This window comes from Colias croceus, chromosome 23 (assembly GCF_905220415.1).
Source record: "Colias croceus chromosome 23, ilColCroc2.1".
Taxonomy (NCBI): domain Eukaryota; kingdom Metazoa; phylum Arthropoda; class Insecta; order Lepidoptera; family Pieridae; genus Colias; species Colias croceus.
Window position 1 is genome coordinate 6,530,265 of NC_059559.1, and position 26,522 is coordinate 6,556,786.

A 26,522-nucleotide genomic window follows, 5' to 3' on the forward strand; every position below is an offset into this window, starting at 1 on the left:
TCCTTATTGACGGTTATTAAGGTTATTGACTAAGGGCGTCGGTCAATATCCTTATTGACTGATTTTATCTAACAAAATTTGCAGTGTAGTGTGTCCCCACTCACACGTGCGTGTCGGCCACAATGACGGTGTGCGCGTGCGCAGCGAACGCGTACGCGAGCTCGGCGGCGACGACGCACAGCTGCAGCGCGCCGCACTCGAGCAGCTGCTGCACCACGCGCCGGTCGCTCTGCTCCACGCCCTCGTGTAAGTACGCTACACCCGCGGAGACGGTCTCCTTGAGCATCTGGTGGGGATAAGGGCGTGTTAGTGAAGTTAGTTACGAGCAGAATAGGACGAGGGGATAATAAGATAGTAGGATATAAAGCAGGGGTAATGGTCTCCTTGAGCATCTGGTGGGGATAAGGGCGTGTCAGTGTAGTTAGAAACGAGCAGAATAGGACGAGGGGATAATAAGATAGTAGGATATAAAGCAGGGGTAATGGTCTCCTTGAGCATCTGGTGGGGATAAGGGCGTGTCAGTGTAGTTAGAAACGAGCAGAATAGGACGAGGGGATTATAAGATACTAGGATATAAAGCAGGGGTAATGGTCTCCTTGAGCATCTGGTGGGGATAAGGGCGTGTTAGTGTAGTTAGAAACGAGCAGAATAGGACGAGGGGATTATAAGATACTAGGATATAAAGCAGGGGTAATGGTCTCCTTGAGCATCTGGTGGGGATAAGGGCGTGTCAGTGTAGTTAGAAACGAGCAGAATAGGACGAGGGGATTATAAGATACTAGGATATAAAGCAGGGGTAATGGTCTCCTTGAGCATCTGGTGGGGATAAGGGCGTGTTAGTGTAGTTAGAAACGAGCAGAATAGGACGAGGGGATTATAAGATACTAGGATATAAAGCAGGGGTAATGGTCTCCTTGAGCATCTGGTGGGGATAAGGGCGTGTCAGTGTAGTTAGAAACGAGCAGAATAGGACGAGGGGATTATAAGATACTAGGATATAAAGCAGGGGTAATGGTCTCCTTGAGCATCTGGTGGGGATAAGGGCGTGTTAGTGTAGTTAGAAACGAGCAGAATAGGACGAGGGGATTATAAGATACTAGGATATAAAGCAGGGGTAATGGTCTCCTTGAGCATCTGGTGGGGATAAGGGCGTGTCAGTGTAGTTAGAAACGAGCAGAATAGGACGAGGGGATTATAAGATACTAGGATATAAAGCAGGGGTAATGGTCTCCTTGAGCATCTGGTGGGGATAAGGGCGTGTCAGTGTAGTTAGAAACGAGCAGAATAGGACGAGGGGATTATAAGATACTAGGATATAAAGCAGGGGTAATGGTCTCCTTGAGCATCTGGTGGGGATAAGGGCGTGTTAGTGTAGTTAGAAACGAGCAGAATAGGACGAGGGGATTATAAGATACTAGGATATAAAGCAGGGGTAATGGTCTCCTTGAGCATCTGGTGGGGATAAGGGCGTATTAGTGTAGTTAGAAACGAGCAGAATAGGACGAGGGGATTATAAGATACTAGGATGCAAGGGAATCTCTTTGAACACGCACGCACTTATCCCCAAAGGTGGGGATAAGTGCGTGTTAGTGAGGCTAGTTGGAGAACAAGCAGAATAGAATATGAGGGGATAATAAGATACTAGGATATAGCGGATATGATCTCTTTGAGCATCTGGTGGGGATAAGGACATGTCAGTGAAGCTAGTTGTGGAACGAGTAGAATAGAATGAGGGGATAATAAGATACTAGGATATAGCGGATATGATCTCTTTGAGCATCTGGTGGGGATAAGGGCGTGTCAGTGAAGCTAGTTGTGGAACGAGTAGAATAGAATGAGGGGATAATAAGATACTAGGATATAGCGGATATGATCTCTTTGAGCATCTGGTGGGGATAAGGGCGTGTCAGTGAAGCTAGTTGTGGAACGAGTAGAATAGAATGAGGGGATAATAAGATACTAGGATATAGCGGATATGATCTCTTTGAGCATCTGGTGGGGATAAGGGCGTGTCAGTGAAGCTAGTTGTAGAACGATTAGAATAGAATGAGGGGATTATGAGATACTGGGATACAAGGGGCAAGGGAAATATGGTCTCTTTGAGCATCTGGTGGGGATAAGGATGTGTCAGTGAAGCTAGTTGTGGAAAAAGTAGAATAGAATGAGGTAGTTGTGGAACGAGTAGAATTTCTATCCTCATTCTTGAGGGGATAATAAGATAGGATATAAAGCAGGGGGAATGGTCTCTTTGAGCATCTGGTGGGGATAAGGGCGTGTTAGTGAAGTTAGTTACGAGCAGAACAGGATGAGGGGATTATAAGATACTAATATACAAGGGGCAAGGGAAATATGGTCTCTTTGAGCATCTGGGGGAGATAAGGGCGTGTCGGTGAAGCTGGTTGTGGAACGAATAGAATAGAATGAGGGGATAATAAGATAGTATGATATAAAGCAAGGGGCAAGGGGGATATGGTCTCTTTGAGCACCTGGTGGGGATAAGGGCGTGTCAGTGACGTTAGTTGTGGAATAAGGTAACGAGGGATAGATTTTTAGAGAAAAGCAATGAAAGCCTCATCAGACGAGGCTTAAATGGCTTTCATATATGCAACATTTTGATCCAACTAATTTGCAAAATAACAATATAAAAACAACAACAATAGCAAATATCTGTTTTGGGACAAAGTTGAATACACATGTTCAACCTTGCTGGCAAAACTACGGATTGCAGAGTCAACGCTAACACACGTTAAAAATCGCAAGAAACAAAGTCTGAACAGCTGTACCAAATCTGGCCTTGCGAGCAGGAACCTGGCCAGTCGTCCTACTACTTTAGCCAACGCTATCAAACATGAATACATAAGAGATAGAGCTCACTTTATCATGTATTTTCGCCAAGAACGACTGTACCAAATCTGGCCTCGCATGCAGGAACCAGCCGGGAAATCCTACAACTTCAGCCAACGCTAACAAACATGAGTTAACAAGCGATATAGAGAAAAAAAACTCACCTTATCATGAATCTTCGCCAAGAAGGGCTGTACCAAATCTGGCCTTGCATGCAGGAACCTGCCCGGTCTTCCAGCCGCTGCAGCCAAAGCCAACAAATCAGCTGCCAATAAACGTGAATGTCTTCGTGACGGCACGAACACGACCGCGGGTTTGGTTCCCGCGTGACGTAATATCGCGTTGTAGATAGGTTTGGTCATAGCTGCCAAGCGGGACGGCGCGTGAGATATGTTGAAGCCCTGGAAAATAAAATGAGATCAATTATTGAAGTGAAACTTCTTTATCAGGGTTGGAAAACAATTTAGTGTAACATTTTTTCGTTACGCGTGACATTTTTCCGTTACGCGCCATCTTTTTCTTATCCCTACCACGCGTGATTCGACGTATTTCTGTAAAGTTGCATATAGTAAATTATTTTTTGAAAAATAAGGTCATAAAGAAGTTTCACTCCTTACGTGTGTACACTAGTACACGCACACATTTTTTTTATTTGATATCAAAAGTGATGTAGATTGGATTTCATGGTATTTAATGTTCTGACTGACGGATTGGCTCAGTTCGTTGACCATGGCTTCCAAGCCACAGTTCGTGTTTGTTTTACTTTTCAAATAAATTTTGGAGTTCCAATCCAGTACGAGAAAAACTTCATCTATACTATAATATTATTAAGAACATTATAAACCTGAAGAGTTTGTTTGTTTGAACGGTATCTCGGAAACTACTAATCAGATTTGAAAAAGTCTTTCGGTGTTAGCCCATTTATCGAGGAAGGCTATAGGCTATATATCATCTCGCTAAGACCAACAGGAGCGGAGCACTGCGGGTAAAACCGCGGAGCACAGCTAGTCCAATATGTACCTGTATATGCAACTCCAGAGGCAGCGGTCTCACACTGGGGTGGAAGTTGAAGGTAGCATTTGCGTTACATCCCAACCACTGGGCCACATCTCTTGCGTCTGCTAATGGGAGGGAAAGAGCCACTATACGGATGCTACGACCTGGGAAATAAGAAAAAACGACGTGTCACTCGGAGACTGGGGCGGTTGCGCTATTGCATGCTATGCCTTCAAGCCACACCTCCGCCCGTCCCCGTGGGGAGCGTGAGGTTTTTTCGTTACGGAATTTCTCGATTCGGTCCCCGCGCTCAAGGCCCGCGATAGAAGCTATGCAATAGCTTAAAAATATTTTATTCCCGATGTTGATAATCAATCTTGAATAATTTGACTGACTGGTTGGCTTGGTGGGTAGTGACCCTGCCTTCCAATTTTGCCTCTTCTTAGAGTTATGTTTCGCTATTAAAAATAATTTTATTTATTGCATTGCAATAATTCAAACAATCTATATCAATTTATAATTACGTAATTATAACTTAACTAGCTTCCGCCCGCGTGGTGTTTTGATAAAAGGTAACCTATGTCAGGTCTCAGGGTCTGAAGATTTTCTGTGCCAAATTTCATCAAAATCGGTTGAGAGGTTTAAGCGGGAAAGCGTAACAGACAGACAGACAGAGTTACTTTCGCATTTATAATATTAGTAGGGATAACTCACTATTAATTTCGGGCGTGAATAAAAAGTTGCATTGTAGATGGGTTTGGAGAATGCTTTGGTCGGAAGAAGTACGAACAGATATTTAAAATAAAGTTTATTTATAATTCCAGTCTGTAATTTTTTTTCTTGTAAGAAGTTTTATTTCATACAAGTCAATAAATAGTATACCACGAAACTACACAAATAAAACCAAACGAAAGAGAAGAAAGAGAGAAAAAAATTTCTTCATCTTTCTTTCTTTCTTTCAAAAGAAGTAAACTCACCAATCTGCGAAGCGATATATCTCATCCTGGAGCATACAACCTCTAGCACCGGGCCCTCCTCGCCGCCGAGCAGTTGTAGCGCGTCCACTATAAGTAGGGACACGCTTTGCACTGATTTACGCACTTTCCAACTGCGGAGGGAAATAAGTTTTTAAATTTTGATATTTAGTTTTATGGCAAACATATGATACATAAATGATAAATTTTTAAAGAATTGAAAAAAAAAAAAACAATCACGAGGCTGGACTTGAAGGACGCGGACTCGAACTTTAAAAATAAATTTCTCAAGATTTAAAATTATCTGTTTAGGGGCAAGACAATTTATTATGAGTTACTTTTGTGTGTGTACAAGTTTTTTGAAGAGGTTATTTCAAGGTATGGTAATTTTAAGACATTCGAAAAAGATGTTTAAAAAAATGAGATTTGTCGGAAAGTTGAACACTATTAAATCAAATAAAAGTTAAAATTCTCCAATGAAAAATTTTAAATGTTAAAATTTTTTTTTTGGCAATATTTGAACACTTTTTATTTTTTTAAGCACAAAAAATATCATGGTGTACAACGCATTTTCGATAGAGGTCGGAGAATCGAATGAAAAACAATAACAAAATAGGATAGATATTTTGATTTTGTTTCACAAAATTATTTTTCAAAAAGACAACAATGGGACATTATTAAATTATACTTCATCTCTTATTTACTAACAAAATGAATTAAAAAAAAATTTCTATTGAACATACAAGAATGTAAATGTGTAAAGATTTTGCAAATACGTATTTACCTCCGTCTTTTATGTACGCCTGATAAATATTAACTATCGATTTTTATTTCTTTGTCTCTTATACTGCTGGGTGTTGGCAAAAATAATATATTATGTTAACAGTGAAAGCACCATAAGGAGGCATTTTCATGTATCTATAGTTAATAAGATTTTTTTTATATGTCTGTCTTTGTCTCTGTATGTTTTCCAAGAAAGAAAATAAATTTTAAATTAAATAACTAATATCTCACCGTCTAGATAGAACATCCCATTTATCAGCCGTCGTGATTATAATCTGCCCTTTGTTCAGCAGCTTGTGGTCTGTCGCCGTTTCGCCTGTTAACTGTACCACCTGGAACAAAGTTTTATAAATTTAACCACAGATATGGAAGGAATAAATTAAAAAATATATATCTATACAGGGTGTCACAGAAGTCGACGTCAAGCCGAAATTTTCTGAAAGCTATGGCCACACCAGTTATCACAAAAATGGGAAAAAAAAATGAAGTCATGTATTTTTGAATTTATGGATTTATTATTTAATTCCATAAAATGTACACCATGTGACAGTTTTTTCATTGCTGTTATTAAAAATATTTACTTTTTGCCAATTTTTTTTCTCTTCCGTCATCCCGAATAGTGCTTTATGTAACCTGTGATCCTAAACCCTGCGCCGATCACTCCAACTTGTAGGAAAAGGTACACCGGCCGCAGCAGCGCCTGCTCCGCTATCACAGACTTGACCAATACCTACCAAATCTTGAAAATCTACCAAAACCTACCAAATTTTGAAAATCTACCAAAACCTACCAAATCTTGAAAATTTATCAAAACCTACCAAATCTGGAAAATCTACCAAAACCTACTAAATTTCCCACAAAATCTACCAAATTTCCCACAAAATCTACCAAAACCTACCAAATTTCCCACAAAATCTACCAAAACCTACCAAATTTCCCACAAAATCTACCAAAACCTACCAAATTTCCCACAAAATCTATCAAAACCTACTAAATTTCCCACAAAATCTACCAAATTTCCCACAAAATCTACCAAAAACTACCAAATCCCCTGCAAAACCTACCACTCCCTACCGCACCCACCTTCAGCCCGAACCTGGCGGCGAGCCGATGGTACCAGTCCGCGTACACAATGTCGGCGAGCGCGTCCCGCGGCAGCAGGTACACCGCGCGCGGAGCAGCGCCCGCCGAGCAGCTGGACAGCAGCCGCAGCAGCGCCAGCTCCGCTATCACCGACTTGCCCGAGCCGGCCGGCGCTCCGACGAACACGTTCTCGTCCGAGTTGTACACCGCGTTGAAGACCTGCCGAGCAAAATGTCAATAATTATTTAAGAAAAAAAAAGAGTGTGTTATGTACACGCGTTAGAAGTTATACTTCTTTGGCGTATGGAAAAAAAATACTAGAATATACAACTTGAACATAGTTATCAATTTTCATACCACCTAGAACTAACTTCATGCTGTTAAATTTATGTGTCGGTGTGCGCGCGCATCGTAAAAATTCACTCTCATCATTTTTCTCCATCGCGCCAAAAGAAGTATAACTTCAAAAACCTTAGAAATTGCCATTGAGATACTTTTACACTCAACATACGTCAAATGGCTTATCTGCACTCAGTCATCTAAAGTCATCGACTAGTTCGGTTTTTTCTAAAAACCCAAGAATTTTAAGAAAAAACCTGATGACTCTCTGTGTATATTATATTCTCGTGTCATAATGTTAATTACCCTTCTCCTGCGAAATGGCTGGACTGATTGTTATGAAATTTTGTGTGCCTGTTGCCTATTGGCTAGGCTGACAAATCTAACAAATCTACAAATCTACAAATTAATCTCCTTTATTGTCAATATTTCGAACACTGATCATAGTAATCTCATTAAAAGTCAAACGGATTTTTTTCGAAATTTGATATTATTTAATTGTCCTAAAAATCTAAGATATTTTTTTATTCAGTTAATTTATTACATAATTATCATAAGGATTACCTACCTATAATAATATATTAATAATGTTAAAATATCGACTATAACTAGCGACTTAAAACATAAATAAAAACTTGGTAATAAATAGATGAAATATATAATTGTTAAGAAATAGCTTTGACTTGTTCTTTACTAGGGACAACCCTGACATTGAATTCTTTGAAAATCTATTTCTCATAATAACTTCGTGGTTAGAATGTGGTATTTTTGTCACATGTAGACCTCAGTTCAAGGCTTCTTTTGGTACTAAACAGAGCTTCTACTAACGCCTGCATTTCATATAAAAAAATAAAAACGAAAATCAATAAAAATTACAATACTTTCGCCTCTATCGACAATATCGTAAATTTCAAAAAGGGATAATTTGCGCCTGTAGTCACTACATAATATATTAGCAACATAATAAATTATCTAGTGTATCTATTTTTTTTTTATGCGAATTTATTTAGCACATTCGGCCGCGAAAATTCCAATATTTTAAATATTTTTTTAAAAATCGTGTTTTTGAAATAAAACTCTGGTGTTCTACTCGTGCATTTAAAAAAGAAGCTCCTCAGATATTTCCAATAAAACAAGAATGTCACTTTTTCGGGCCTAAAAACATATAGTGCAACAGTAGCGGAGCACTCCGGAAAAAACCGCGGGGCATAGCTAGTCTCTTATCATCATCACTACATAGTATAAAACAAAGTCGCTTTCTCTATATCCTTATGTCCCTTTGTATGCTTAAATCTTTAAAACTACGCAACGGATTTTGATACGGTTTTTTTTAATAGATAGAGTGATTCAAGAGGAAGGTTTTAGTATATAATTTATTACGTTTTAGACAAAGCGGGCGAAGCCGCGGGCGGTGAGCTAGTATAATAATAAAACCCACCTGAGTCTGCACCGGGTTGAACTGCGGAAAGCTGTCAGCGTACAGCTCCTCGTACTTGCTGTTTCTCAGCGCTGATATCGGCAACGGTTGCAGGTCGAGCAGTTCCGTGGGCGGTAGATTCTTCTCCGGTAGGATGAGGTGACGGAACGACACGGGCAACTGGGTTTCTGCTGCTATCCACCTGGATTTGAAAGATTTAAATCAAATGGAATGGCGCTGAATAAAATATTAATTATAATAAAATATCATATATTTAAATCAGTCAACGAATTTAACGGTAGCAGTGAAATTTCATTCAACAAAAAATGTGCAGAAATATTCTATCCTATCCTACTAATATTATAAATGCGAAAGTTTGTGAGGATGGATGTATGTGTGTGTATATTTGTTACTCCTTCACGCAAATACTATTGAACCGATTACAATGAAATTTAGCGCACTTAGGATAGGTTTTATCCCGGAAATCCCACGGGAACGGGAACTATGTGAGTTTTTCTTTGTAAAGACGGGTGAAGCCGCGGCGGAAGCTAGTATAGTATATTATATAATTATTGTAATAATGATAATTGAGATTTTATTTGTTCAAAGAATACAACGTGTTTGATGTTAATGTTAGTGTGAAATGCGAGTGCTTTATATAGTGTGGTGCATATTTAGTGTTTTGTACAAGTGTACAAATGTCTAGTGTATGTTTGGTAGTATTATTAGAGTGTCGTGCACTTAATATGCTGTGTGTTTAGTGTGTATGCGCTAGGCAAGTGTTTGCTGCGGTTTGGTAGTGTAGGTGTATTGTGCCATAGAATAAGTGTCTAGTGTTAAGGCTAATTGTATAACTTTTAAACTTATTTTTCGCATGTTGTGTTTACCTGTAAGTGTTTTTTTACATTGACCTTATAAATGTGTATATGAATTTTGATATTTTATATGTAATGTAAACAAACGTTGGTAGACCAAAATAAACAAATAAATAAATACATAGTATTTGGTACTGACGAAAGTGTTATATAGTGTACGCGTCGTGCTTGCATTTTAAGTGTGTATATAGTTTTTGTCAAGTATACCGTGTAAATGTACAGTGTAAGCGTTTAGTGTCATAGTGTATAGTGTAAGTGTAAGTGTAAGTGCACTCACCGATCGGACACGACCCGCAGGAAGTACTGCGGCGGCAGCGGCTCGAACACCGGCACGAACAGCTTCACGTGGTGCTCGTCGCGGCAGTACTTCTCTTTTAATAGAAAATACTCATGGTGAAGTATCACTTCGGAGTCCACATCTTCTACTAGGATCCAGAACGCTTCCGATTGGCCGTGGATCTGGGAAATAATTAATTCTTCAAAAAATTGTGAAAATGAGGATCAAAATTATACCGTTTACTGTCTTAAAAAATAGTAGCATATAGAACTATGGTAAGAAGGAAGTATTAAAAAAAAAGGTAAAGTATTATCAATTTGATTAGAGTGACACATTGCACGCCTTAAAAGAGTGTCGCAACTATATGAAATGTTAACTGACTGACTAATTTTAACTTAGTTTCTTGGATGCCATTTGTAAAATTATACATTAGCACACCCCGGACACTCCATACAAAATGATTGTTTTGACAGTCACACTGTAGAGACTGCAAATGTGTGTGTTAACGCTTTATGGTTGGCACATTTGTGACTAGCGTAAAAAAAAATTCGCGTTTTTCTGATGAAATACATCCGTAAACAGCACAATATTTAACCATTTTCTACGAAAAACGATAATCACAAATCCAAAATAATAAAATTACTTTATGTCAATTTGATTAATGTTGTCAATCTTCGTTGCGTTTCGTCTAAGACGTCGTTGGTATCGTCCTTGCGGGGAAATGGGTACCATAACATGTCTGATCGTGCGGGGTGAGGTAAGTGTTTAATTTTGGCGGGAGGCGGAGAGTGTCCGTTCTAGTCCGTCCGTTTAGCTACTATTATGTATTCTGTGACATTAGGTCAAAGTCAAGTAGCGGGATGAATGTTAAAATAATGATGAGATGATAAAATACTTTTCAATTTGTTTGTAACTTTTTTCTACTTTTGTTTATCATCTTGCCAGTTGCCTAGCAACCGTCCCCTACCAAAAACACGGTTGCCTAGCAACCTCCACCCACCTTCTCATCCCACTGGAAGTCCGGCGTGATGGTCAGCTCCACCCTTAGAGTAGACCTGGTGATGGGCTGGATGTGGGTTGCCAATTCTAACTTCGGGAACTGATGTACATATTTATGCATCATCTTGCCGAGTTTTGGCGCTCGGACCAGTTCGCCGATCTCGTTCGGCCCGAGTTCGTACAGTTTCTCCCACGGGAAGTTCTTCTTTTCGAGCTTTTTTATCACCTGAAACAAAGAAAATATAATGTAAAGTAATGGTTTAATGTTCAGTCACACCCCGGACACTCCATACAAAATTATCGTTTTGACAGTCACACTGTAGAGACTGCAAATGTTAACGCTTTATGGTTGGCACATTTGTGACTAGCATAAAAAAAAATCGCGTTTTTCTGATGAAATACATCCGTAAACAGCACAATATCTAACCATTTTCTACGAAAAACGATAATCACAAATCCAAAATAATAAAATTACTCTAAGTCAATTTGATTAATGTTGTCAATCTTCGTTGCGTATCGTCCTTGCAGAAAAATACGGACCATTTTTAGACTGATCGTGCGGGGTGAGGTAAGTGTTTAATTTTGGCGGGAGGCGGAGAGTGTCCGTTCTGTAGCGTTTAGCTACTATTATGTATTATGTGGTTCAGTTATACTATTATAATTATAGTATTATTATAATTCTTAAGATTTCAAAAATTATATTGAAAAAAGAAGTCATTACTTCTTCCCCTCTCTTAACGGTTTTATTTACAGACTTAATTCAATAAGCTAAAATATTTTTATAAAACAATATCGAACTAAAATTTATCACATCTGAGATATTAATACATAGTGTTATTTATACAAAGTGCCATAGACAAAACCGACACATTTATTAAACGTAAGACAATAAAAACAAATTAATATAGACCACAAGTAATAATACCATATAAAAATCCGAAATATTTATTAAACCAAAAGCATGTCATAATATTATTAAGACTAGATATTTCCTCACCTCCTCCGGCATTTTCCTAAACTGTCTGAGCGGCGACATTGACTGCCACATGCGACGGTCGACCATTTTGCAGAGAGCGAGTGTTTTATCGACTAGCTGGGCCCAACCTGTGAGTGAAAATGTAGAAAATTTAATTTAGCAATTATACATTCATCTAGTAATATTGTTTTATCTTTTTTTTCCAACTTTGAAAAAAAAATTCATAATTAAAAACATGACAATATTATAAACGTTTGAAATATATGTTTAATTAAATCGATAAACGTGTATGATTTTTTTTTAGTAAAATAAAAATAATCTTGGCCAATCATTCCCCTGGCACTCACTTGCAAATTCATGTCGAACATTTACAAACAAGAGCACCACAATATAAGCAGAAAACTACGCTAGTGATCAGTCCCCTGCCCACATTAGTTCATCAAATCAGTTGTGAGCAGGCGCTGGTTTTAGTGAAATAAAAGCCCACACAACAATTTTTAATGAACTGTATTTGTTATAATTATAGTAGAGCCATTTTAATAGGCAACATTTGACAGTTCAACAAAATTCAACAACGTAACCTAGGAACGACGACATAGAATAACATGATATTTCGTTTTGTTAGAACTGCACATTTGCTTAACTTTTTTCAATTATGATTACATATTTATAATAATAATGACCGATACAAGTAATTTTAGGATTTGATTTTACTGATAAACCATTCTAAACATAATAAAAAATTTCTGATTCAAAGAACTGACATCGCTACAATTTTGTGTCAATAAACCTTTTTTCTTTTTAAATACCAGAGACGTTACTCTAAAAATCGAAATCTGACATCTAGAATCGAATGCATTGATTACTTGGGAATAAAAATTATCATAAATTATTGACATATTGTGTTTCAAGTTCGATTGACAAATGTTTCAAGTCCGTATCGATTAATTTACTTTAATCGATGTTTTTAAGCAGGTTACCACCCTATGAAGATAAAATTGATAGACGTCAAATGTTGCCTATTAAATTGGCTCGACTATAATTTTTTATAAGGCCTAGTTAACGTGTGCAACGGCGCACATCTTATGCGAGACTGACTTCTGATCATTATTTCTCTTTCACTCTCTTATGTTTTATGCATCAGTCCCCAGTCAGTGCCACTCACCTCTATGCAGCACAATCTCGAATATAGCACGCAGCAATCTACACGCAGACTGCGTGACGTACACCATATCGGCCATTAGCGCGAAACCTTCTAGTTTCAACTGCGATATATACGCTTGTAACAGCACGTTAATTTTTGCAGATGGCTCTTCTATACTCTCTTTTATGGGTATTGGTACCTGAGGGATAAGAATAGTTTGTTTATTTCAAGCCGCATATAAAAAAGAATGCTTTAAGTAGCTTCCTCACACATATGAAAATTGTAAAATTGTGTTAACCCATTGAGCCCCAAGCGGCCCGATCGGTCCTAGACACAATAGATCTTCTATTGTGTCTGTGGGTCCGGAGCCTGAGTTATTAAATACACAAATGTATGTGAAAAATATTGTAAATAACAAGAATTGGTGTTGTTAAACTTGCAGCTGTATTTTGTTACAATTTAAGGTACCCGAGACCATTTAATCATATTTTAAATTTAAGGACCTGTTTTACCTCTTCATATAATGTCTCTGATAGGCTATTGAACACTTTTTGGCGTAACTTTCCTTAAATTGACAAAGCTGATAAGAACATATCCAGAACTTTATTAAATATTTCTCTCTCTTTCTTTATCCAATAAACCCTTTACCATTTCGAGAAATCTATGCAAAAATATCAGATGGGCATAACTTGTTCTGCATAAAAATAAAACTATAGAAACTCTCTGCATATAATCAGTCCCCTGGCCCAACTCACCCTTTCCATCAGCTTATGCAACTCCAGCTTCTCTTCATCCCTCACAGTGATATTTTTAAACTCAGCCGACAGCGAGAACACACGGAACAACTCAATTTCGCCCAGGGTCGGCTTCAACAGTTGCCCGTAGTTCTGCATTGTCTCATATGTACAGTAGAAGTGTGAGGCTATACGACCCAGTTCGGTCGGTTGGAAGTGGCCCGATTTGCGTTCGTATTTTATTAGTCCGGCCCTGGATGGAAATAAGAGAATAATTTATAATAGGATAAAAAAAATATAAACATTAAATATTACACACACACACACACAAAAAGGTGTGCGCGCGCATCGTAAAAATTCACTCTCATCATTTTTCTCCATCGCGCCAAAAGAGGTATAACTTCAAAAACTCACTTGTCCAACAAACTAGCGGCCGTGTGCACTAAATCGGCTCTGTGCAACTCTAACAAGTTGTCATCTTGCATTTTCTCAGCGGGGATCCCGTAGAGCGCGGGCTGTCGCAGCATCCGTATGTATAGGTATGTGTAGCCTATAAATTTATAAATATTATACATTTATAATGAATAGAAATAATTCGACGAGCCGGGACTCGAACCCGCATCCTTTCACGCCAAGTGTATATGTGTAACTTGTTGGAATTTGGGCTTATTTTTACAAAGAAACCTTTTTAAAGGGCAAAAACATAAAAAAAAAATATTTAATCAAATATGTTTATTTGTTCGTATATGGTTAGTAAAAGATGTTATATAGAATATTTTTGACCAAAAAGAAGCCATAATAGAAAAAACTACAAAATAGCAGTGTCCTTTGGGAAAAATGAAAAAAAAAAAAACTCAAGGTTATATTCCTGCAACAAGACCGCACTGATTTTCAGTGTTCAGCATTTATTTATTATTTCATTCGCAAAAACAGCATTGTTTTATTATATTTGGAAATAATAGAAACTTCATCAACATTCTATCGCGGTACGAAAGAGTGAGAAAAAATACATTATTTGGTAGTACACAGGGAGACACTTATAAGTAGATAAAATAACAACTTTACACGTGTGCCCACAAGCCTCTTGCCCCACTTCACAGTCTGCCCCACTTTGCACGTCTGCATCACTTCACACTTCTGCCCTATCATACTTTTTGACCCATACCCCTTATCTTCCCTTTTGCCCCATGCCCCAATACCCCACTCACCGAGCCACGTCACAGCATCGCGCACGCTCTGCACTGAACCGAGCACGATCTCAGCGTTCAGCATATCCGGCAGCTTGCTGACAAGCTGAGACTCGATCGGCAGCTGCTGGTTCAGCAGCGACAGGTAGTATTGCAGCTCCGAGTGATTCGTTATAAGGATACCTGAAAATTGCAATTAAGGTTTATTAAAACTACATATTAGCTCAATTGTTAACCAAACCTTCATATTACAAATTTTATGAACACAGTAATATTTATTTGTTGAATATATAGAGGGATGAATAAGTAGATTGATAAATGTAACCAAGTAATTTCTGATAAGTGAATATATATATATATATATATATAAATACCAACTTGGGCACTAAGTTGATCCAGCCTGACTGCCGTGCATTCCTGACTCCACCTTTTCCCCCATATTACTCGACTCCGGTTGCATAGATCTTGCCCGGAGTGGCAACGGCGCAAAGTTTTGGGCGATGTTGCCAATCGTATTCATGGAGAAATTGATATACTCAACATTTTTATTGCTAAGATCTTGAACTGAATCGACTCCGTAACGGCCGAAATTCAGAAACCCATAAACACTTGTTGGCTCCGTTTTATATACCAAATCCAAAGTCGTATGTTGATCAGATCCATATATATTATCAAAATTACAGCTTTATTTGATCCGACAAAACGAAACTGTATATTAAGTAACATAGATTATTTTTTCGTAAACACTACAGTATTTGTTGGCTCCGTACACAAATATATTATAGTTAGTTAATATTCCATACATTGCTAAATCCGCCTAGACTAGACGAACTCGACTCCATAACGGTTCAAATTTTGAAATGCTCAAACACTTCTTGACTTCGTTTTATATACCAAATCATAAGTCGTATGTTGATCTGTTTCATTTATATGCACTTGCTTGACATTGACATGGAGATATGAAATTAGGGCTAGCAAAAAATCTCCTGAGTTTTATGGAAGTTGAAGAAGTCGACCGTATTCAATTGAAACTTATTGAAAACGTTGTGAAACTAAAAATACGGAACCCTAAAAAGATAGATATTTGGACGAACCTTTCGTCATACAGTGACGGTGATAATTCTCAAGTAGTATGCAACCTACAAATAACAACCTACCACTTGAATCAGGGCAACTCTTTCGCGAACGCTTCACGTGATCCGTCAATATTTACTATCGGATTACGATATTTATTGACGTGTAGGGTAGTGTATTGACCGATCAAAATATATCGCTGGATTTCTGGAAATCCTTGTGATCTGATCCCAGGACCTAGATCGCTATATTTATCTTGCCGTCAGTATTGATGGTGTAGGGTGTGCTGTGATCTCTCCTAAGATACATCAGTAAATATCAAGATAATTATCATAATATTTGTTGACGTGTAGCGTTCGCCTTTGCCCTGGTTCTGACATCAATCTGATAAAATAATTAAAATGTTAGATTTAGGTCAAACAAATGACGACTCATATTCCTGCACAAATTATCCATTGCGGAGTAAATATGAGTGTACGCAGATCGCCAACATGCAGTGGGTACTGCCGGTGGATCGCATCCCGATCTATCGAAGCTAAGTTCGTTTTCTACGAGTTCTACGCCAACTGATACTCAAATTACTTACAGAAAACGGAAACAACCGCTAGAACAAGATTGCAGATTTAGTGATGATATGAAGGATATTCGGTCGGAGTTGAGCCGTATTTATTACTTGAAAAATATGTCTGCTCAAATAAACAAATAGTAAACAAAATTCATGAAAACATTTCTGAGGTAAAAATACAAATTACAGAAATTAAATCGTCGAACGAACAATCTTTGAATTTAATTCGCCAAAATACGAATCAAATCAATGAAATTAAGTCATCAGCATGTATGATAATTACTGAACAAAACATATTGAAGAGTGCTATTTCTCAATTAGAATCCCAGATAAACCAGGGTGAGAGTAAAATAAAATCACTGGAATTAAATCTTCAATCAATAAATCAGTCAGCCAACCCATCGGGTTTTACGTCTAAAAATCAACTTCATATAAATTAAAACTTAATCAAGGAACTACGGCACAGAAAGAGCCGCGAAAAAAATGTAATTTTTACTGGTTTCCCAGAAAGACATCTTATAATTCAGAGGAGAGGAAATCTAAAGACAACTACGAAATTTTAAAAATTACCTCACTAATAAGTTCAGACCTACCGAAGCCAGTAAAAATATATAATTATAAATAAGCTTAAAAACTTACTTCAAACTGTAGTACAGGTCTTGATGGTATTACTACAAAAGCAATTAAATGCATCAAAGAAAAATTAAATCATACTTTAAGCGACTGTTTTAACCGAGCCATAAGTCATAGACGTTTTCCGGACTCGTTAAAAATAGCGAAGGTAACTCCTATCTATAAGAGTGAGTATTCAGTTTTGCCAGTATTGTCAAAATATTGGAGAAGATTTTACACACGAGATTACAAAAATATTTAGACTCATTTAATTTTAATTCAGTGCGTCAATACGAATTTAAGCCAAAAAGTGAGCTCTGTGAGCGACTATGGACCTAACTATTAAAATAAAACAGAACATTGACGCAAACAATATAGTTTTGGGAGTGTTTATTGACCTACAAAAGGCCTTCGATACCGTTTCTCACGAACTTTTAATAAAGAAATTAACATCAATTAACATTAATGGTAAAGCATGAATGCTGAAATCATATTTAAAAAATCGATCACAAATAGTTAAAATAGATAACCACGATAGCATTCCCTTACCAATTACATGTGGCGTACCCCAAGGTTCGATTCTAGGCCCATTGCTTTTTTTAATTTATATTAATAATTTACAAGATTTAAAGCTAAATGGTCACCTAACACTATGCGGATGACACCTGTCTGTTTTATTTTGGTCCTTCTATACATGACATGATAGCGCAAGCACAAAATGAATTAAATAAATGGTTTCAATGCAAAATAAATAATATATCTAAATTCAAAGCTCATAGAAAAATTATTCCACCACACGCTCCACTTAAAATTAACGGTGTTGTATTAGAACATAAAACCCACGAGAAATAACCTAGATTTGCGAATCGGCAGCTCTCTGAAAAATAAATCATCAGCACTTCTTAGATCTCTGCGTAATATTACTTCTTGCCTTCCTCATAAATTACGCCACACCATCTACAACACGTTAGTAAAGCCGCACCTAATGTATTTAATAGAAGTATGGGGGAGTGCTTACAAAAATAAATTAGCGCCACTCCAAATTTTACAAAATAAAATCATTAAAACTATCTTTAACTATCCTTTTTTAACTTCTACAAATAAAATCTACGACGACACTAAAATAATGAATTTAAAACAATTATACCTTTATGATACGTGTATGTTCATCCGCAAATCGCTACATAAAAACATAAATACAAATATTATAATCTCAACATCAAATCGTCACTATCCTAATAGACGAGCTAGCTATCTTGCCCTCCCAAAGATCCGAACAAATTATGGAAGGCGAACGGCAACATACGTTTTTATAACGGGAATAAATGTCTTTAAACCTTCAAGTGGCTAAGGCCGCAAGCGACCAATGGCTGAGCTCGGTGGGCTCTGATTGGCTCATTTGAATCGGATCAACAAGAGCTAAAACGCAAAAAAGGTGGATTTGTATAAAAAGCACGTAATTATTATTATTACTGATGGTGACACTTGTGGCTCCGTTCGGATCCACATACGGACGGTGATGTGGCAATGGATCCACAAATACCAACCGGATCAACAAGTGAAAACGGATCAAATAATTACTAACTATATGGCACGTTTGATCAACATAGTGCCCGTGGAGATATCTATATATATATATATATATATATATATTTTTAAAGAATTCTTGTAAATAAAGTTTTCGAATTTTTGTCTGTTTTTCTGTATGTATAGCTAGGCTCATCACAAATGCGGGTAAAACCGCGAGGCACAGATACATAGTAAAGTACAAAACTCCGTCCATCTGCCCTTCTCCGAGCTGTACACTTGCGTGACCCCAGTACACACTCACCCTCGCCCTTGGTGTCGTACTGCGGCCGACCAGCCCTTCCCAGCATCTGCAGCACGTCCAACGCGCCCAGCTCCGTCCACCTGCCCTTCTCCGGGCTGTACACTTGCGTGCCCTTCACTATTACTGTATGTGCGGGTAAGTTCACACCCCAAGCAAGGGTTGCGGTTGAAACTAGCACCTGGGAAAAATAACAGTTTTTAAGTCACAAAACACATTTTTTTATGTAAAAAAAAAAAAAAAAAAACATTTTTTGGAACCTAAGTCACAAAACACATTTTTTATGAAAAAAAAAACATTTTTGGGACCTAAGTCACAAAACACATTTTTTATTTTGTCACAAAATTCTGTCACTGAGTTGGCATCGATTGCACGCATCACGCGCTTTACTTTTAAGAGTGCTCGAATGTGCGAAGCGTTGCTGTAGTTGGAACATTCAACGTTAAGCATTATGCCGCATAATGCGCTCTAGTGCTGTAATTGGAAAACTACCAGTCAATCAACCAACCTGTATATGCCGATCGGCGAACAGATCCTCGACCAACGTCCTGTCCACTCTGCTCATGCCCGCGTGATGTATCGCGAAACCGTAAGGCAATAGTTCGCGCAATTCCGGGTTTTTCACTTGTTCAGCTTCCGTACGCAGCACTTCGACGCTGGCTGAGCCTTCTCTGTGGGTTAATATTATATTAAACTATGCTGCAGGCTGTTGCCCGCAGCTTTACTTGGGTGGAAAAGAAAAATTTTCATGGTATAAGTTTTCATCCCCTATTTTACACCTTTATTTTCTAAAATCCTTTCTTAGGCGCCTACGTTATGACATCTACCTGCATGCCAAATTTCAGCCCTATAAGTCCAGTGGTTTGGGCTGTGCGTTGATAGATCACTATATCAGTCACCTTTGAGTTTTATATATATAGATATGTACCACGGGCGAAGCCGGGGCGGACAGCTTGTTCAAAATAAAGAATTAAATAAGACCTTACCTCAAAAAGTGCCCCAGCGTATCTTTCTCTAGGCACATGTCGCGTATGGCGCGCGCCGTTTTTCCGGTTTCCTTGCGAGAATGGACGAACACTAGGATCTGGAAAAAATAGTATTCTACAGAATTTTGGCTTGACGTAATTAAAAAAAAAAATGTTTCGGTAAAAATCATGAATACCATTTTTTTCTAATATCGAATTTTTTTTTCAATTGCCGGAATAATGGGGAGTTTTAAATTTTTGTTACAACGTTTCGAACAATTTTACGAATTTTCATCTGAATGGGAATTTTTGTACTTTTGAATGTCTAAAATTAAAATGGAAGGAAGTAAATGGTAGGTAAGGTAGGTAGGTTGATTTTTAATAAAAATAGAAAATAGAAAAAAATCTTTATTGAAAAAGTTTTAAAATAATACGGTTAAAATTTGGGCAAATTAAAGCCTGTGTTAGTTCAAAACTGTGTTACAGGCTTTAGAATCCCCTCACAATTTTAGTATATTGGTTGCCATTTTCAACTTAAATATTGTATGTAAATTATTATTTTTTTTTTTTTTTAATTTAATTCAGATTTTCATCCATATAAATGTTTGTATTCCTTAAAACTATGTTAAAAAATGTTTGATATGATCATGGGTCACGATCACGGAATAATAAATTTAAATCAAAATAATTTGTTCTTTGTTTTATCTACACTAATATTATAAAGAGGAAAACTTTGTTTGTTTGTTTGATTGTAATGAATAGGCTCATAAACTACTGGTCCGATTTTAAAAATTCTTTCACCACTCGAAAGCTACATTATCCAAGAGTAATATAGGATAGGTTTAATCCCGGAAATTCCACGGGAACGGGAACTATGCGAGTTTTTCTTTGAAACCGCGGGCGGAGCCGCCGGCGGAAAGCTAGTTTCTAATAATTTCTTACCTGATTCCTTCCCGCGTGTTCCATCGCCTTTTCGTATACAATATCGTTCATGACTTGGAACCGTTTGAGCGCCTTCTTTTCGGTCACACCGATGTACTGTTGTTCTAGCGCTACTGGCCTGAAAAATAATATTATTTGTAACTAGCTCACGCCCACGACTTTGTACGTGCATCCCCGTTTTTCCCCGTTCCCGCAAGAATTTCGGGAAATCCTTTCTTAGGGGACGCCTACGTTATGACATCTACCTGCATGCCAAATTTCAGCCCGATACGTCCAGTGGTTTGGGCTGTGCGTTGATAGATCACTATATCAGTCACCTTTGAGTTTTATATATATATAGATATTAATTTTGTCATAAATATATTAAAAATATTGTTAACTACATCTCCCGTAATTTAAATTATAGATTAGAAAAACACTTCAAATATCGCAGAATTATAAAATACTAGGTTCCGCCCGCGGCTTCGCCGGCGTGGTGTTTTGATAAAAGGTAGCCTATGTTCTTTCTCAGGGTCTAAAGATTGTCTGTGCCAAATTTAATCAAAATCGGTTGAGAGGTTTAAGCGGGAAAGCGTAATAGACAAACAGACAGACAACACACATGTTTTTTGGCACAGACAATCTTTAGACCCTGAGAAAGAACATAGACTACCTTTTATCAAAGCAACAAGCGGGCGAATCCGCGAGCCGAAGCTAGTAAAATATAAATGGCAAAATGGAAGAAAATTATTTTTAAATTAATACATAGTAATGAAATACAAGTGATAACTGCGTTAAAAACAACCGACTTCAAACTTGCACTTGCAAAATTTACAAATACCTACAGACAAAAATGCTCATAAAATAAAAACTACTGGGCCTATCCGAATAAAATTTTTATGGGACCAATTCGACACCATCCCGCATCGAACAAAAATAGAATCACGTAAATCGGTTCAGAAACCTCGGAGTAATCGGTGTACATACATAAAAAAAAAATATACCGGCCGAATTGATAACCTCCTCCTTTTTTTTGAAGTCGGTTAAAAAGGAACATGATTAACTTACAAAAGAACAATTTTAAACTAAATACAATACGTATGCGTATTGCGTACTGTGTGTATGCGCGTGTTTCCAAATATTTTTTTGTCAATTTGTCCTAGCTAATCCCTCAATTTAACAAACAACACAATAAGAAAGCCACTTACGATAATAATATATTTACCTGAAAGAATTATCGAAATAGAACAAGCCCTTCTCCGGTTTGACGCGAAGGAACGCGGCTACGTCCGTGTAGTTCGGTAGTGTGGCTGACAGCCCTACTAGACGCACCTGTGTGTAATATAGTATACAGTTATACAGGGGTATACAGTTATAACGAGTGTTTCATGTGGTATACAGTAAAAAAAGATTTTTGAATAGCATAAGTTGTAATTCAAGGCCGTGAAGTTTTGCAATGTAGCATAAAGGCCGATAAAGTATACAGTTATACAGGTTTCTATACTGTTATACAGGGTGTATCTTGTGTTATACAATTATACAGAATGTATGAATAAATGAATGAGAACGCTTTATTGTACACCATTACAAACAGAAAAAAGACATACATATACAGAAGAGAGACATGCACAAATGGCGGCCTTATGGCTTTAGTACCCATCTCTTCCAGGCAACTAAACGCAAGATAGGTAAAAACATAAAATTATGACAGAGGGTGGTGGTAAAACTGTATTAGATTAATAATTAAAAAACAAAAATTTAAATGTATCTAGCAGTTATACAGTGTGACTCTTGTTTTTCAGTGAATACAATATTGTAACGATGTAACACGACCTTTTTTGTAGAAATCGATATTTTTGGTTTTATGGCATTCAAATGCTTTATCCCATTGACCGAGCGGCCCAATGAGACCACGACACAATAGATTTTCTATTGTGTCTGTGATTCCGGGGGCTGAGGGATTAAAAATATAAATTTATAAAGAATAGAAAATAGCATCCGCCCCGGAATGGCGCGAAAGGATGCGGGTTCGAGTCCCGCCTCGTGATCGAATTTTTTCTATTCTTTATAAATTTATATTTATAAAGCATTTGAATGCCATAAAACCAAAAATATCAATTTCAAAACTGGATATTTCTGTCATTTATACAGCGTGTTTCTTATGTTATACAGACTGTTACTTACGTTATACAATTATATAGGGTGTTATACTCACGGCTTCTTTGTATCTATTCGAGCATTATTGTTTTTAGAGGCTTAGTTATACAGATAATTTTTATGTTATACAAGTATACAGGGTGTTATACTCACAGCTTCCTGCGTTTGTTCGACTGTACGTAGCGTTCTCGCTACGAGCGCTTCTAGAACTGGACCTCTTTCATCGTGCAGTAAGTGTATTTCATCGATGATCACCAAACGCACTAGATTGGTGAAGGATCTTTCACCGCCTGGTGAAGAAAAAAATCGTCAATTAGGTCCTCAAAGCTCATGACTCTCTCATGTACAAGCGCAAAAAGCATTGAGAGTCACCCGCGCATATATTAATAAATTTTTGAAGTGAAACTTCTTTATCGGGGTAAAAAAATTTAGTGTAACATTTTTTCGTTACGCGTGACATTTTTCCGTTACGCGCCATCTTTTTCTTATCCCTACCACGCGTGATTCGACGTATTTCTGTAAAGTTGCATATAGTAAATTATTTTTTGAAAAATAAGGTCGTAAAGAAGTTTCATTTCTTACGTGTGTACACTAGTACACGCACACATTTTTTATAGACATAAAAATTTTATATCATTAAAAATATTATTGATTAGCCATGCTTATACTATATAATTTTAAGTACTATGCGATTTACCTAAAAATAGATAAGTTAATGATATTTTAGTGACAATTTCGTATGCAATATCATTCGAAAAGAAAGTTTTTTTTTTCGTGTATCAATAATTTTCTATTTTGCCTGATTCTATCATAAAATACAAACACTGCTTAAAATATATTAATCATTACTTTGACTATACATAATATAGTAAATTTGGTAATTCTTTCCCCTCCCCTTTTACGCCTTTAGTACACCGACGCATTCGCGTGCAGTAACGAAACAACGAAAAATCTGTCAGTAGTATGGCAGGATTTCGCATATTATCTGTCTCACTCTAGCACATAGATAGATGAAATAGTTGCGTCCTTGTCAGTATTGTTTCGCAAGGACCTGCGAATTGGCCATTACACATTGGCATTGCGAAAAAGTTGCGAAAACATTGCTGTTTACTAACGTTCCGCAGATATTTCGCTACGCAGTAGTTTTGCAGACGAATGCGTCGGTGTACTAACGGCGTTAAAGTGCCATATTCCCCCCCCCCACTCACCCTTCCTAGTAACAATATCCCACTTCTCCGGCGTACAAACGATCAACTGTGTCGCGTCTATCTGCTCTCTGGTGAGCTGATGGTCGCCCGTTAACTCGGATACCTTCATGTTGTATGCCGCTAGGCGCTTGCTGAAGTTGCCCACCTGGTGAAAAGTAAATTAACGTAAAAATTAATGTGAAGAGTATCTTAATGTAAAGTTTTTTTGACGTGATAACGTCTTATAATTCGATAGAGCCGGCTGCACGCACGAAAAAACATGACTCATGCGGCGTTACCTCGCTCTGAGGCGTTCCGTAAGGCTTGAAGTGCAAGCGAGAGCGCGGAACGAGCGACAAAGAAGCACAATCGGCCTAAAGACGTTGTCACGTTCAACTATCGTCAGTAAACCGACTTTACAGACAACCAATTTTTTGAAGTGAAAACTTCTTTAGCGGCGTTGGGTATAAAATCTTAAACTCGCGTCAGGACACGTGGCCTGATCGAAAAAGCGTAAGACGGATGGATATCAAACATGCTCAACGTTAATAATCAAGTTTTCACTTCTGCCGGCACTCCCGGAGTGCAACCCGTCTTTTTTTATAAAGGATAGCAAACGAGCAGACACGTCGACTGGTGTTGTGCGATACACTCCGCCCATATGCATCAACCCCACTGGGAAGTGGATGTGTTGCTGTCATGAGAGTTAAATGAACATTAACAAAACTCCCCATTTCTATCCTTTCCATAATAAATCTACCCCGTACGTTTATCGTAGCTGTAACTACCTTTCTACCCACCCCTGCCTTATTCTCCCCATTTTTTTCCCTTTTCCCTCCCACTTTTATGCACTTCCTAGCCTTTCCTAAACAAATCTACCTCCGGAACTAACTCCGCCCACCTTTGCACCCAACCCTGCCCTATTCTCTATAATGTATCTTCTTTCTTATATATAAAAATGAATCCCAAAATGTGTTGGTAAGCGCATAACTTGAGAACGGCTGAACCGATTTCGTTAATTCTTTTTTTATTATATTCCTTGAAGTACGAGGATGGTTCTTATGTAGAGAAAACGTAAATATGTACCACGGGCGAAGCCGGGGCGGACTGCTAGTGTTATAATAAATTTTGAAAATTTTATTGTTTAATGAATAATGTGAATGAATGACAAACTAATTAGACACCTTGATTATAGATATGTAATAAAATAATTTGTACGCTGCTAAATAACGGCTAAACATGTTGTAAGTAACATATTGTAAGTTATAACACCCTAAAATACAATGATTAAATGCAAATAAAGGATTTATTTATTTATTTCTCCCATTTTTTTCCCCATTTTTTCCCACTTTTTCCCCACTTCTCCCCACTCACCATCTCCTGCACGAGCGATCTCATCGGAGCCACATAAATAGCCTTGAAATCTCCCACATTGACGGTGCCATCGTCGTTCACGTGCTTTCCCAACTCGCGCAGTATACAGAGGAGGGCAACATTGGTCTTGCCGGCACCGGTCGGCGCGCATACTAGCAGGTTCTCGTCGGATTCTAGCGCCGCTTTTGATATGCGACTCTGGAAAGTGTAAAAATAAGATTTTCGTTTTAAATCTGTCTAATGGGGATACAAGATAATATGTGTTGGCAAATGGCAAGCATATTGTTGCAATAAAACAGGTATTTTACTTAATACTTTGTTTTATTAATCACTTTTTTATAATAGCGTACAGTGCAGCGTCGAGCAGGTAAGCGTGAGAGAACGCTGCTACGTAGTTTTAGTTAATAGTTAAAAAGACTTCCTCCCACGGCTTCGCCCGCGTTTTCAAAGGAAAACCCGCATAGTTCCCGTTCCCGTTGGATTTCCGGGATAAAACCTATTCTATGTTTTAATCCAAGTTACCCTCTATACGTGTGCTAAATTTCATTGTAATTGGTTCAGTAGAATTTGCGTAAAAGAGTAACAAACACACATCCTCACAAACTTTCGCATTTATAGTATTAGTAGGATTAGTAGGATGTGGAAAGCGGGAATTTCAAATTAATTACAACACATATAACAACACATTAGTAAGTTCTCGTCGATTTTGAGCACCACTTTTTATATGCGTATCTAGATAGATAAAAAAGAATTCAATAATATTTATTTATTCATAAATTTAACTTTTAAGAAAGAAAAAAAATGAATGTTACAATAACAAACAATATGGGCAAGTATTGGCAACCATATTCATTTACCATTACACATTCTTGAAAAGTGATGAAATTGTACTTACTAGCAATTATAAACATTTTTTTAATAAAAGGATAATAGTTTATTTACTATAGTCGAGCCAATTTAATAGGCTACATTTGACGTCTATCAATTTTATCTTCGAAGAGAGGTAACCTGCTTAAAAACATCGATTAAAGTGAATTAATCGATACGGACTTGAAACATTTGTCACTCGAACTTGAAACACATGTCAATTTTAAAATTCATCAGGCGAATCCCTGTCCCAGTAATATACTTTCTTTGGTAAATTTAAGGAGCAAAATAAGACAAGTATAATACATAATTAAAAAAACACAACGCATTTATTAATTTATGAT

The 26,522-nt window shown here is 37.5% G+C and overlaps 1 protein-coding gene across 2 annotated transcripts in view; it reads right to left on the minus strand.

The window, feature by feature from the left end:
- Positions 1–26,522, minus strand: part of LOC123702355 (putative U5 small nuclear ribonucleoprotein 200 kDa helicase) — a 46,545-nt gene that overhangs the window by 9,332 nt on the left and 10,691 nt on the right. For both annotated transcript variants that reach the window (XM_045650090.1, XM_045650089.1), the window contains exons 12-33: positions 25,312–25,509; positions 23,959–24,103; positions 22,904–23,040; positions 21,819–21,925; positions 20,615–20,732; positions 19,694–19,791; positions 19,216–19,378; positions 18,711–18,888; positions 14,650–14,811; positions 13,856–13,991; positions 13,463–13,694; positions 12,729–12,906; positions 11,585–11,691; positions 10,589–10,813; positions 9,589–9,770; positions 8,458–8,638; positions 6,681–6,899; positions 5,829–5,929; positions 4,818–4,948; positions 3,865–4,004; positions 3,009–3,245; positions 105–286 (exon numbers count right to left, since the gene is read on the minus strand). In XM_045650090.1, coding sequence (XP_045506046.1) covers positions 105–286; positions 3,009–3,245; positions 3,865–4,004; positions 4,818–4,948; positions 5,829–5,929; positions 6,681–6,899; positions 8,458–8,638; positions 9,589–9,770; positions 10,589–10,813; positions 11,585–11,691; positions 12,729–12,906; positions 13,463–13,694; positions 13,856–13,991; positions 14,650–14,811; positions 18,711–18,888; positions 19,216–19,378; positions 19,694–19,791; positions 20,615–20,732; positions 21,819–21,925; positions 22,904–23,040; positions 23,959–24,103; positions 25,312–25,509 — 3,557 coding nt within the window. The remainder of the gene's footprint in view (positions 1–104; positions 287–3,008; positions 3,246–3,864; positions 4,005–4,817; positions 4,949–5,828; positions 5,930–6,680; positions 6,900–8,457; positions 8,639–9,588; positions 9,771–10,588; positions 10,814–11,584; positions 11,692–12,728; positions 12,907–13,462; positions 13,695–13,855; positions 13,992–14,649; positions 14,812–18,710; positions 18,889–19,215; positions 19,379–19,693; positions 19,792–20,614; positions 20,733–21,818; positions 21,926–22,903; positions 23,041–23,958; positions 24,104–25,311; positions 25,510–26,522) is intronic.